Below are 14,706 nucleotides of genomic sequence, written 5' to 3' on the forward strand. Positions count from 1 at the left end.
TTGTGCATTTACAGTAGTTTGGAATAAGCTGACTGCTGTCCTGGGACAAAGCAGAGCAAATATATTGGAGGGGAAAGAAAGAGGGAGGAAAAACAATATGCTTTTTCTCTGCTTTTAAAAAAAATTGTCTCTTGTCTTCTAGGACCCCAGAGTTTTGGACAGCATGCTCCCTTATCTAATGCACTCCTATGGAAACCCACATTCTAGGACTCATGCCTATGGCTGGGAGAGTGAGTCTGCTATGGAACGAGCCAGACAGGTGAGGCTTTTCAGCCCCATCACAGAACTTAAATACGTTTTCCTGTTCATAAACTAGTTGCTTAAAAAATAAAAATCCCCACCCCCATAATTCTGGTTTAGTTCCTAGGAGGCAAGATTTGGCAACTTGATCTCTAGCAACTTAAGAGTTTACTATGTATGTATAGTTTGGCAAATGCAAAACAAAACACACATATTTTATATTAAAGCAATTTAAGTGGTGGAAGTAAATGACTTGGCGATCTGTCAGGGGGAGGCTTTCCAAAGCTCCTCAGGGGTTTGAAAGTCCATGGGACTTGTCATGCTAAGTCCCTGTGGCAGCTGTGAAAATCTCCCCCTCGGGCATGTATCTGCCATTGCGCTAACTAGACGGTCTTCATGTTTTAATACAAGAAGCTAGGTGAATGGATTTTTGCTTTGGTGAGTTTTACATAAGTTAAAGTTTGGGTGTATTTTGGTTGCATATGGGGTATATTGCATATTGAATACACTGAATATGTGTTGCATATTTTGTTTTCCCATCCCTTCAGGAGGATTTATGTTTGCAACAAGTAGTAGTATTGAATGCGAATGACCTATGCAAATCCTCCTCCACATTAAAAGAGAAAGTACATGTGTATAATGCCATTTTTAAACACAGTATCTATAATCCTGTTTAGGTTGGGCTAGTATTGGGGTAGAGGAGATGTTCTGGGAGATGCTGTACATATTCTCTGTGTGTGATTAACTCAATTTTCATGTTTTAAAATAGCAAATAATATTTCTATTTCTTTTTAAACAGCAAGTTGCATCATTAATAGGAGCAGATCCTAGAGAGATTATTTTTACCAGTGGTGCTACAGAATCAAATAATTTAGCAATTAAGGTAAATGTCTGGTTTATACTACAACTGATATATACTAAATCACTTTGAAATCTATAACGGTTTGGGGTTTAAGTCCTGTTGTCCAGCTGCCAGTGATCAAAGATTCTAGTGGAAGGCTTGGTATCTTTGTTTTGTTACATTCCTAGTTTGACCAGCTTGTAACATGAAGGAATGGATTGCCATGCCACAGTATAGCTGGAGGGAGTGGTGGGCTAGTGCTGGTGTGGTGAGCAGGAGCAAGCCGGCTCTGACCCATGTTTTGGAGCAGGTGCAGTACTTTGCCTATTCCTTAAAATGAAGAAATGTTTGAACTGTATTGAAATCCCCCACAATTAACCTAGCTGTTCCAGCAAATTTCTTTGGGCCTGAAATTTTCCATTCTTGGTGTTGGAGCAAAGGTGACTTTTTTTCCCTTCAGGTGTGAGGAAAATCAGTTTAACTGTTTTTGATATATGCACGTGGGGATTAAAAATCCATTCTTCCCAGATGAAGTTTTGTGCTCCATTTTACTGAAATTTTGATCATAAAGACTGGCTGAAATCTTGATTATCAATCTTTTTCCAAAGTTTTTGATCTCACAGGTGATTATTTTTCTTGTTAATATTTAGAAGATTTTTCATTATATACTATATCCCGCCAAAGAAGCAGAAAATTATAAATCCTCACCTAATAAATACTTTCAGAATTCCAAAGCTATATATTTTTGGAAGCAATTGTAACTAACCAAATGGTCTAATTTAATGCAAGTAATATTTGTAGATTATAATTGTGAAAGGATAGTGATTATCTCAGGAGGGACTGGGATGTTGGGTTATCTCCTCACTGCCTCTTCAGATTCAATGTTGATTTGCATATAATTAAAGTTTACTGGACTGTTGTGGCTAATTCTCTTCATAAGTAGAGCCCTACCAAATCTGTGGCCATGAAAAACGCATCATGGACTGTGAAATCTGGTATTTTGTGTGCTTTTACCCCATACTATTCAGATTTCTTGGGGGAGACCAGTGTTTCTCAAACTAGGGGTCCTGACTGGTTGCAAGGTTATTTAGGGAGTATTGCCACCCTTACTTCTGTGCTGCTTTCAGAGCTGGGCGGCCGGAGAGTGGTGGCTGTTGACCAAGGGCCAAGCTCTGAAGGCCTTAGCACAGAAGTAAGAGTGGCAATATCATACCATGTCATCCTTACTTCTGTGCTGCTGGTGGTAGCAGCTCTGCCTTCAGAGCTGGGTGGCCAGAGGGTGGTGGCCACTGACTGAGGGCCCAGCTCTGCAGGCAGCAGCGCAGAAGTAAAGGTGACAATATCACACCATGCGATTCTTACTTCTGCGCTGCTGCTGGCAGCAGCTCTGCCTTCAGGGCTGGGCTCCCGGCCACCCGCCACCACTCTCTGGCCACCCAGCTCTGAAGACATCGCCACCGCCAGCAGCAGTGCACAAGTAAGGGTAGCAGTACCAGAACCCTCCCTACAATAACCTTTGACCCCCCCCCCCACTCCTTTTATGGTCAGGACCTCTACAATTACAACACTGTGAAATTTCAGATTTAAATATCTGAAATAATGAAATTTGATTTTTAAAATCCCATGACTGTGAAATTGGCCAAAATGGACCGCAAATTTGGTAGGGCCCTAATCATAAGAGACTTTGTCCCATTAGCCTTTCAGACTGTGCCATGCTGAGTGATCCTGGGAGAAACTTCCTTTTGCTTGGCATTCTCCCCCTTTGAATTTATATAAATTGCTACTTTTAAGCAATTTCACCGCCATTTTATTTTTCATTTAATGTGAACACCAGGGTGTTGCAAGATTCTATAAATCCCGAAAGAAGCATATAATTACAACTCAGACAGAACACAAGTGTGTGCTGGACTCTTGCCGTTATCTGGAGGCTGAAGGCTTTCATGTCACATACTTGCCTGTTAAAGAAAATGGGCTCATAGATTTAAAGGTAAGTTGCTTGTTAGCAAACATGTAAAAATTCTCCACATAGCACGATCACCTTAGAGGCCTCAGCATCAGTTTTGCTGAAGCATTGCTGTTACACAAAAAACAATTTGATGATCTGTTCTGAATTATTAAAAGACAAAAGAATGGAAGTCACACCAGCCAAGTTTTTAAGAGCAGTGTGCCACTTTGGTGAAAACTGTTTCTCTGCCATTCTAGTTTATTTCTTTAATTATAGACTCCTGGAGTAAGAGAATGAATGTCATTAAAAGACAGAGGGTTTAGTGATATTGTGGTGGAATGATAGTCCCACAATAGATTTTCATTTTAGTTGGGAAGGAATCATTCTATAAATCTTTGTTTTGATTTAAAGGATGAATTTGAGATGCTTATTGTAGTTTATGAACTGCTTGAAATTTTTAGGGCATTTTGCAGGGGAAAAAAACGAATATATGAAATTAGCTATACCTTTCAAAAAAGGACCTTCTCATCAAAACATTTCCAGTGTCCAACATTTCTTTTGGATTTCTTTTAAACACATAGTAGAGCAGTCTGAAATTAAATGCATGTAGTTCTTTGCTTTGAGTAGTTGTGAAAATGTTAAAATAGCAACATGTTTTGTATGAATGGTTATTAAGCTTTAAAATAGTAATGTTTGGGTGTTGACATAAGAGTTCCATTGACACAATGTTACTGATAACGTAAGCATAAAAGTTATGTTGATGCAATGACAGAGGGTTTAAGATGAAGCAGGGTACAACACTGAATGCTTACTGTGGTACTAGAGGAATTCAGAAGGTGCAACTGTAACCCGTGCTAACACAATATGGCTCAGTTGCCCCCTACCTTTCTTCATGTATTGAAAGGGTGTGTGTGTGTGTGTGAGAGAGAGAGAGAGAGAGAGCGAGCACGCGAGCAGTATTGGTTCCTTTTTTCTAACTGAGGATGAAGGAGTTTCTACCTTTCACATACATCATTCTTTCCTCTCAAGGTTCTCTTCTGTTCTATGTTATTGCTCAAGTAACAGGGAAGCTGCCGCGAGTTTCAGAGAGAGAGAGAGCTCTTTGATGCTTGCTTTGGTCTTTTCTCTTTTGGTTTTGATTCCCTCTTTTGCTCAGGACTTGAGCAAAACTCAGATAATCTCCACTGGGTTTAGACAGATATGGTTCCCTCATCTTGGAGGTTATGTGACACCAAGGATTTTCTTGAACCTGTGTCCAAACTAATCTCTTATGTGGTATTAGAACTCCACTTGACTCCTGCTAGGAGTTGATGCATCTCTTCTTCTCCTCCCCCTGCCCCCAGTCTTCTTTTTGGTAAAGTCTTGCTCCCTTGGCTTCTTCCTGAAGCTGACAGAGCATCTGGGAGTCCAGGCACCAATTGTTTTGTTTATTTCTTTTGAACAAAATACCAGGGTACAAAATTACAGGAATGACCAAGTAGGTTGTGCTGGTGGAGGAATGGCACTACAAATGAAAGGAAGCACAGAGTCAAATATAGTAAAAATATTAAATGAATCAAACAGTAACATAGAATCTCTATAAAAGGAGCATAGCAGTAGGAATATACTCCTGACCAGGATGGTGACTGGCTGCGAAATGCTCGAGGAGATTAGAGAGGCCATAAAAATTGGAAAAAATACAGAGTTATTTAGGAGTATGAGGAGCTTTATATGAGGAGAGATTAAAAAGATGGACTGTTCAGCTTAGAAAAGAGACAGCTAAGTGGGGATATGATAGAGATCTATACAATCATGAATGGTGTTGAGACAGTGAACAAGGAAGTGTTGTTTACTCCTTCACATAACACCAGAACCAGGGATCACCTGATGAAATTAACAGGCAGCAGGTTTAAAACAAAAGGAATTACTTCTTCACACAGTGCACTGTCAGGCTGTGGAACTCATTGCCGGGGGATGTTGTGAAGACTAAAAGTACAACTGGGCTCAAAAAAGAATGAGACAAGTTCATGGAGAATAGGTCCGTCAGTGGCTATTAGCCAGGATGTTCATGGATGCAACCCCATGCTCTGGGTGTTCCTAAACCTCTGAGTGCCAGAAGCTGGGACTGGACGACAGGATGAATCAATCTATAAATTGCCCTGTTCTGTTCATTCCTTCTGAAGCATCTGGCACCCACCACTGTTGGAAGACATGATACTGGGCTAGATGGACCATTGGTCTGACCCAATAGGGCTGTTCTTTTTTTCTTATGAACTGCCTAAAATCCTTTTGTAATGGTCTCTTGGCTTTTATGGCTGCTGCTGCTTTATAACGCTAGTTCCCCTCTACAGCCTCATGTTATAGTACAGGCAATTAAAGCTTTTGTTTCGGTTCCCCTAGGCTTCCCCCTCTCCGCCTGAATGATAAGCATCTATGCTGGGCTTTGTGTACCACCACCTCCCGTTCAGTTTACACGTTCCAATCATGCCGTTTCCCATCTTACACAAAACCTAAGTAAATGGCATACGGTGGGGTGCAGTAGGCCTTGATGTATGAATTATTGGTGAGATTCTGTGGCCTGTGCAATGCAGAACATCAGACTAGATGTTATGAATGGTTTCTTCTGGCCTTAAAAATTTATTAATCTATGAATTCTTCCCTCCCAGCCTCAGGCTGCAATGCTTGGGTTTCGGGCCACTGGATACCCATTATTACTTGGGGTGTATTCTGCTTACCTCTGGGCCAGATCCCCAGCTTTGAGTGATACCTTTCATGTTCTTTTGCACGTAGTGCATAATTGTTAATCTTGCTGTCAGATAACTCTGCTGACCGTAATCTACCTTTCCCCCCCTTCTCCTCCTCCCTTGTGCAATAATTTTCTTGAATTCAGAGGACTTATAATTTGTTTAGACGTGTTACGTATGGTTGTTTTTTTGTTTTGTTTTTTTTTTTAATTAATAAAATACACTACAAACAAGCTGGCATGAATGTAACTGTGACAAGCATAGCAAAGATTTCATGGCTGTGACCTAGTCAGACGTTGTTCATGCGAATATTAAATTATATAGAAATTAAACAATCCTGCTGCTTTTATTTATATATAACTAGTATTACTACCAATTGTGAAAATGGGTTCTTTTTTGACTGATGTGTGTGTTGGTGATCAATGTTGTTCTGCCTGAGCCTTCTCTATCTCCTTTTAGAATGTCTGTCAGTGAATTGAATCAGGATTTATTCCAGCACTTCCATAATTTTTATTTGTAGTGCCAGAGAACTACAGGAACTTAACGGAATGTAATTTGCTATCAAAACTGAAGCTAAGTGTTGGGTCTGTACGATGGGAAATGGAGTCACACATCCACCCCATTGAGGCTTAATCAGTTTTGCCTTTATTTTAATACACTTTCAGACAGAATGATTGTCAATACTTATTGTGTCTGGACATACATGGAATAGTTAAATGGGCCCAAGTTACACATTTTGGGGCTCCAAAAAGTCCCTCCTTCATCCAGGATGGTCATCAGCTCCCCCGATCTCTTGGTCTGGTCTTTCAGTTTTGTTCATCAGTTTCTCATATGGTTTTTCTCCAGCCTTGGGTCCATTTTTACATGTATTCTAATACGTTTTCACATGCTCCATTACATAATTTTCCTCCAATCTGCATTCAACACATTCATTATTCATTGAATTGTACATAACCCATACATATTCATCTGCAAGCATTAATCACCTAATGTCTATAATTTTCTTGCTGAATTTGCAGTTTTGGGATTGTGTTGCCCTCGCTCCCAGAAAAAGGGAGTTTTTGGTTATCAGTTTGTACCTCTTACTTACTTCTTCCAATATGACACACTATTTATCTTGCCAACAGTATCATTTTACACAAATCAGCAAATTATATAAAAGAGAAATTTACAAAAAATACCCTCATGCCAGGCCAAGGCTTTGCCTGTGTATTGCCTTATCTTATACTTCCTCTATATCCATAATTACAATTTATTAAATGTATAGCTAACAATGAATCTTATTTTATTATTAGCAATCTTCCATTTCAATTTTAGATCAGTATCTGTCTTGTCTTATAGTATATTATCCTCCCTCTTAATCTGTTAAAAGGGGAATTTTAGAAAGCACAAAGTTCAATGTCAACATTTCTTATCTTCTGCAAACACATATTTGTCAGGGTTTTTATTTTACTCAAAGTCCAAAAACTTTGTACTTTTGGATAGCCAAATCTTATCAGTGTTTTTCCTGTTAAAATGTTTTAGGTACTCTGGTTTTTAGGCCTTGGGTTTTAACAGCATCCCAACACTAAACAGTAGGCGGCTTTTGCTTGTACTTTTAGTTACTTCAGGCACTACATCTGTGTCTTTTCAACATTTTCACCAGGAACTGGAGGATGCACTCCAACCAGACACAAGCTTGGTGTCCATAATGACTGTGAACAATGAAATCGGAGTAAAGCAGCCAATTAGGGACATTGGTAAGTAGGCACTGGCTTCCAGCAACCTAATATAAATGAGACTGACTTGAAAAATGGTATCTTCTGCTTTTTTTTTTTATATATATATATATATATATATATATATAATTAACTACACATGTGGTTCATTATGAAAAATGTTCAGAAGACCAAATAACCAAACTTATCCAGTTTTAGCAAGAAAATTGGCTAACAGTACAGGAAAAAGAGTTATTACATTACTGATTATTCTGAGAAGCTGTTTCTCACAGCATGCCAGATGACCTTATATAGAAGGTATGCTCCCCAAAATATTCCCCACAAACTTGCTGTATTTATAGTTACTTGTTTACAAGTTAAAACCACTCTGTATGTCACCCAAGGCTAAAATTCACCAATCAATTAGTTTTTTAGCTTCATTTTCTGGTACGACAGTGTATCCCTTATTTCTTGCTTTTGAACACAGTATTCCAAACCAGTTGGGCCATGAAGGAACACTCTGCTTAGTACCAGGGTAGAACACTCATGTATCTTGATTTTTATAGGATTTATATTCACTAATGCCACATGCTGTATTTAGCTTTGCAGGGTGTTGTGGGGGAGAGAGCTCTTGACATGAGTGAGTGTAATACAACTTAAAGTTAAGATTATATAATGTTGATTTGATGTGTAATACATATCAATAATGTGTGCAATATATATGAAATATGCCTTGGCTAATAGTTCTAAAAAGGCATATTAGTGTAATATCAGGTGTAATGAAACTGGGCTCTAAGGAAGCTACATTGTTTTGAAAGACCAGAAGCAATCCATTGGCCTGTCTTGCCTGAGACTGTTTTGATGATGGTTTTGCTGTCTCAAACAATATGTTCTTAAATCGCTTAACAATGTAAACTAAAACTGCATCTGATATTTTTAACAGGGAGTTGTTACAGTCACATAGCCTTATAATGAGAGTTAGGTGCGCTGTTTTCTGCTCCTACCTGGCTTTTGCAATTTAAAGCAAAGCTTCGCTATTGGCAGCCAAAATTACTACTTGTTCGCAATAATCTGAAATTTGCACAAGTTGGCTAAGTGACAACACAGTGGGGAATGAATCATAAGCATACAGATACTTGATGAGTATAAACACTAAGGAAGGAGAGGAATTATATTCGCCTGGTAAATGGAATAGTCTTAAAATAAAAGGGAATTAAGACGTGGAAAATCTAGGTGGACTACCAGGAGAACTTCCAAAGGCAGATCTGCCAGGTTGTGAGTAGACTTTCCCAAGGGAAGTGATAGAAGCCCCCATTGCTTAAGACAAAAGAGTAAACTCAACCACGCACTGGCAGATACGCTGTAGTTCTATAGGGAACAGTCCTGCATTTGACAAGATGACATTTTTGCCTCTGACTTCTATGATAAGGAAGCAATTTGTAGCCTTTCTGTTGCTTCTAAATTTCAGCTAGTTCTAGCCTCGAGCCATGTACAACTAAGCTTGGGTAAGTATCAGCTGGAATAGCTGCAAAATAGTCCATAGACAACTGACTAAAAAATTAAAACAACCTAAGAGTACTCATTTCTTCTCCCTTTTCCCTGCAAAACTGCTCCTGCTCCCTGCAAGGTGACACTTTTCAGGTACGCTAATGCATTTAATGAGATAAGTAACTAACTGTCTTGTTTGTTGCTGTTGTGGTGTTCTTATCCCAGGTCAGATCTGCAGCTCTCGTAAGGTTTTCTTCCACACTGATGCTGCCCAGGCAGTTGGTAAAATCCCCATGGATGTCAATGATATGAAAATTGACCTAATGAGCATCAGTGGCCATAAAATCTATGGTCCAAAAGGTATTTATTTATTTATTTATTTATTTATTTTTTAAGGGTTTGATGTTTACCCAAGCTTGTCTTGGGGTTGCTTTGTTTCAGCATGCATTCTGTGAATTGTTCTGATAATTTATAAACCGTTCATACTCTTCTTGAATGAACAGAGTTTTTCAGTAATCATTTAACCAATCCTAGCATATTTGGATTATATATTCTAGTATTTTTTGTCTTTTTAAATGCGAAAGAGGCAAAATTTTCCAAAGGGCCCTATGACTAGCATGAAGACTGACAGAGCATGTGTGCGCTAAGGCCTGTGTGTGTCTCCTTTCTGCCACAGCCTTAATCCATGCTCTCTTTCTGCTGTTGAGAAGCAAACAGTTTCCATTAGTGCCCAGTTCCTCTTCAGGGTGCTCTCATAGCTGATAGTAGTGACTCACTCAACAGCTGGGCAGAATTAAAAGTGGGGTTTGGTGTTACACCTTTCCCATAGTCATCATGTCAGTTCTTGTGCTTGGACAATCATATTTTCCTATTTATTAAAATGTTTCTCTTCCCCTCACGCAAATGGGAGGCTGTCTGAGTATACAGGGTAAACAGTGGAACCAACTAAATATAAAGTGTGCCCAAAATAAAACAAAGCAGAAGCAATTTTCTCCAACCCTCCTGTTCTAGTCATCTTAGCGTTACTTGGGCTGTAGAAAGTTAATTCCTTGGACAGACAGAAATGTCATGAAGGCCCATTCGGGCTATGCTGCCAATCCTGCAGTGGGCACCTGGATCGTGCATGCCCACCATCAAGCATGTGGACAGGCTGAAAGGCTCACGTAGTGTTAGCTGCTCGTGTTCCAGTACCACATGGGGCAAAAGTCCAGACAGAGCTGTGTTGTGTTGACTGAGAGCTCTAGGATAACTGGAGCCCCCTGGAGACTCAAGATGCTTTGCTCCACCACTGTTGCCCTGGCAGGGGTCTGGTGCAGGTTCTACCTCTCCTCTTGTTTCATAGGAAATATTTTGTCCACGGCTTCCTCCACTAATACGTGCACTATTTCTGAACACCTTACTAATTCTTCCCCACCCTGGTGGGACTGGATCCCAGCCGCCATGACATGAAAAAGCATAAGATTTGGGGGAGAAGGTCAGACACACAAACTTAGGTCTGCAGCAAGTGGCCCCACTTGAGTGGCTTAGAAGGAGACTTCAGATAGGTGTGAAGTATCTCTGATGTTGACAGTGTTGCTGTAAAGCCACAGTGTGACAGAGCCAGTGTCAGCGATGCAAGAGAACACAAGTATGCCATTCCTTCCACTGATTTAGAAATCCTTAACTCACATCCCTGAAATAGGAAGGGAGTGTAGAAGGTGATCATCTCTGAGAACCGTTTGAGATTTTTCTCCTTTGGCAATTGTCCATATGGATCCCCACTCTTGGGGGTGGAACAAGCTGTATTGACCTTCCAGAAGGTGAAGCTGAGGAGCAGTGGTGAAAAGTGAGAGCAATCTAGAAGGCAAATTTAAAGGAGTAAAGCTGTGTGTAAGTGCGTGTAGAGCTCTAAATACAGTTAGGAAGTTTTTCTTAATGTCCCAATCTAAACTGCTCTTGCTGCAATTTAAGCCTATTGAGGATAGGACAAGAAGCAGAAGTTAAGAAGAACAATTTTTCTCACTCGTAACCATCTTTTATGTACTTGAAAACTGTTATTGTGTCCCATCTGTCTTCTCTTCTCCAGACTAAACAACCCATAAGTCATATTTTCTAGACCTTTAATCATTTTTGTTGCTCTTCTCTGGACTTCCTCCAATTTGTCCACATCCTTCCTGAAATGTGGTGCCCAGAACGGAAATAATACTCCAGTTGAGACCTAATCAGCGCAGAATAGAGTAGAATTCCTTCTTGTGACTTGCTTACAAGACTCTTGCTAATACATCCCAGAATGATGTTTGCTTTTTTTGCTACAGTGTTTCACTGTTGACTTATATTTAGTTAGTGGTCCGCTATGACCCCAAATCCTTTTCTGCAGTACTCCTTCGTAGGTAGCCATTTCCCATTTTGTATGGGTGCAACTGATTGTTCCTTCCTACATGGAGTACTTTGCATTTGTCCTTATTGCACTTGATCCTATTTACTTCAGACCATTTCTCCAGTTTGTCCAGATCATTTTAAATATTAATCGTATCCCTCAAAGCACTTGCAACCCCTCCCAGCTTGGTGTTGTCCACAAACTTTATAGGTGTACTCTCTATGCTGTTATCTAAATCATTAAGTTATCGAACAGAACTGAGCCCTGCGGGACCCCATTTGATATGCCCGTCCAGCTAGATTGGGAACCTCTGGAAATAGTTTTTCAACAAGTTATGCACCCACCTTATAGTAGCTCCATTTATGTTGTATTTACATAGTTTGTTTATGAGAAGGTCATGCGATACCATATCAAAAGCCTTAAAGTCAAAATATCCCACATCTACCGCTTCCCCTCCATCCACGAAGCTTGTTAACCTGTCAAAGAAAGCTATTAGGTTGCTTTAACACAATTTGTTCTTGACAAATCCATGATGATTGTTACTTATCACCTTATTATCTTCTAGGTGTTTGCAAATTGATTGCTTCATAATCTTGTTGGGTACAGAAATTAAGCTGACTGGTCTGTAATTTCTTGGATTGTCCTTATTCCGCTTTTTATAGATGGGCACTTTATTTGCCCTTTTCTAGTCCTCTGGAATCTCTTACGTCTTCCATGACTTTTTGAAGAGAATCGCTAGTGGCTCAGATATCTCCTCAGTCAGCTCCTTGAGTATTCTAGGATGGATTTCATCAGACCTAGTGACTTGAAGACATCTAACGTGTCAGACTTTTTTTAACTTGTTCTTTCCCTATTTTAGCCCCTGATTCTGCTTCTCTTTCACTGGCATTCACTATGTTAGATGTCCAATTGCTACTAACCTTTTTGGGGAAAACTGAAACAAAAAAAGCATTTAGCACATCTGCCATTTCCCCCCTCATTGAGTTATGGACCTACCCTGTCCTTGGTCTGTCTCTTGCTCCTAATGCACGGGTGGGCAAACTATGGCCCGTGGGCCGGATCCAGCCTGCAGGATTGCCCCCCGTGGTGCCACAGGCCCTGCGGCGCTGTTAGAAGTGGCTGGCACCACGTCCCTGAGGTCCGGGGGGGCAGAGGGCTCTGTGCGTTGCCCTTGCCTCCAGGCACCGCCCCCCACAGCTCCCATTGGCCGGGAACGGGAACTGTAGCCAATGGGAGCTTCGCGGGAGGTACCTGGAGGCGTGGCAAGAGCAGTGCACGGTACCCTGTGGCGCCCCCCCCCAGGCCGCGCAAGGACATGGTGCTGGCCGCTTCCTGGTGCGGCGTGGGGCCAGGGCAGGTGTGCAGGGAGCCTGCCTTGGCCCCGGTGCATGTCGTTGCCACCCCGGAGCCGCTTTAGGTAAGCGGCTACAGGCTGGAGCCCGAACTCCTCCTGCACTAAGCCCCCTGCCTGCACCTCGCACCCCTCCTGCACTCCATCTCCCTGCCCTGAGTCCCCTCCTGCAGTCTGCACCCCTTCTCTTGCCCTGAGCCCGTTCCTGTACCCCGCACCCCAACCCCCTGCCCTGGCCCTGTGTGAGACTAAAAGTTTATTCAATGAGGAAAGGGTGGATCGAGGTGCGAAAGTGTTTTTCAAAACGGTCAGATTAGCTCCTTGCAGCTCAGCTCATCTAATGAGTTGCCCCCCAGAGACAGAAGGTGAGAGACCCTCTGGAAGGATTCCTGGCCAGCAGAGTCAAGGGGAGTTCTGCCTCTGGGGACGGAAAGGATTGGATGATGGCGCTAAAGAAGTAAGAATATCCACACACAAAAAAATCTGCCTAGCAAGACCACTTTTGGGGGAGCAGCGCAAGCAGACTGTGCCCACAACAGCATGGGCAACAAAGTACTTCTAGTTAACTACATACAGGCAGTAACATCCAAAAGTGGGGAAATGATTAGGGTAGCATTGGGGACGTTGTGCTCTGAGCACACTGAACCTTTTGTTGCCAAAGCAAACTGGGGAGAGGTTGAAGCCTCTCCCTCTGACGCTCAGAACCATGGGGCGGGGAGTTGTCTGGGGGAGGAACAGCTTCAGTGCACACTGGTTTTGGGGAGATTCTGAGTTCATGCACCTGTGGGTGCTTCCCGCCCCTCCAACAGGGATCCAGATGAGCAGTTCTCGAAAGAGAAGGAGGTGGTCTCTTTCAGTGCTGCCATCCTTTGTGGTATTTTCAAACATATATATGTCCTGAACATGCCGAGCTTCTTTGTATGTTTGTTTTTCAAGGGGTTGGTGCCATCTATATTCGCCGTCGGCCCCGGGTGAGGTTGGAACCCTTACAGAGTGGGGGAGGCCAGGAGAGAGGAATGCGATCTGGGACTGTGCCTACACCTTTAGCAGTTGGCCTCGGGGCAGCATGTGAAGTGTCTCAACAAGAGATGGAGGTATATAGAGAGCAATTCTGTCTCATGTTCCTATTATAATAGTATATGACATGTTCTTAGATTCTTTCCTGCTCATCGTGCATGGGCTGCATTGAATCTTTGCATTGGCCCCTTTAGTGGGACCACATTTCCCTCCAAAGAAGTCCTTTTCCAGCATGTACATCTGCAATACTGGCAGGTTGGATTCTGATTCTCACTGTTGAGACTGGAGATTAAAGTGATTCTCCTGATTTGTAGATTTGAGTGAGCCCTTTGAAGTCTTCCCTGCAGACGTTTCTGGGGGATTGGAAGGTGATCTTGAGACTATTTCTACTTTAGACTCGTTTGAATCTATTGGTTTTCTGCAACAGTTCTGCAGACAGAAAAAACCCCATGAACCTGGAAGAGCCATGTTTCCTTTTAAATGTTTATACAATATATATGTGAGCACAGCATCCCCAAAGGAGTGTGAATGTGCCCCATGCATGAAGTTATGTGCCTTATACCTTCACTGATGGTGAAAGGGGCTCTTTGAGCATAAACAATTCAGTATTTTATTACAGAGCAATACAAAGTAGACATAACTGCACCCTGTCATATGTGCCTAAATTCCATTAGGTGTTATAAGCACTTAAGAGTCTAAGCCTCACTGTAAGTCAATGGGACTTGTGGTTCTAAGTCACTGGGGTGCTTTTGAAAATGTTACCTATTGTGTCCGCATTAAAATACGGCTCCACTCTCAAATATTCACCCAACTCTGTTCATCTCACCCCTTGGGAAAATCCTGGTTGCACTGAAGATCAGCTAGTGGGGGGTGTCTGTCAGCCAGTGTGGTGGTGGTAGGGGGTACAAGTCTCAAAACTGTTTAAAGCAAGTTAGTGAAATATCAAGTGGGTCTGTGTGTCTGCTCGGCCTGTCTCAGTTCTTACCATGCATGTAATATCTGAGCTTATTACAAATCAAAGTGAACGCAAGGAGACGTGGTATGGGAA

The 14,706-nt window shown here is 41.7% G+C and overlaps 1 protein-coding gene across 2 annotated transcripts in view; it reads left to right on the plus strand.

Moving 5' to 3' along the window:
• Window positions 1-14,706, plus strand: part of NFS1 (NFS1 cysteine desulfurase) — a 28,870-nt gene that overhangs the window by 2,251 nt on the left and 11,913 nt on the right. For both annotated transcript variants that reach the window (XM_074970399.1, XM_074970400.1), the window contains exons 3-8: window positions 143-259; window positions 1,040-1,123; window positions 2,916-3,068; window positions 7,395-7,488; window positions 9,160-9,294; window positions 13,578-13,735. In XM_074970399.1, coding sequence (XP_074826500.1) covers window positions 143-259; window positions 1,040-1,123; window positions 2,916-3,068; window positions 7,395-7,488; window positions 9,160-9,294; window positions 13,578-13,735 — 741 coding nt within the window. The remainder of the gene's footprint in view (window positions 1-142; window positions 260-1,039; window positions 1,124-2,915; window positions 3,069-7,394; window positions 7,489-9,159; window positions 9,295-13,577; window positions 13,736-14,706) is intronic.

Source organism: Natator depressus, chromosome 13 (genome assembly GCF_965152275.1).
Source record: "Natator depressus isolate rNatDep1 chromosome 13, rNatDep2.hap1, whole genome shotgun sequence".
NCBI lineage: Eukaryota > Metazoa > Chordata > Testudines > Cheloniidae > Natator > Natator depressus.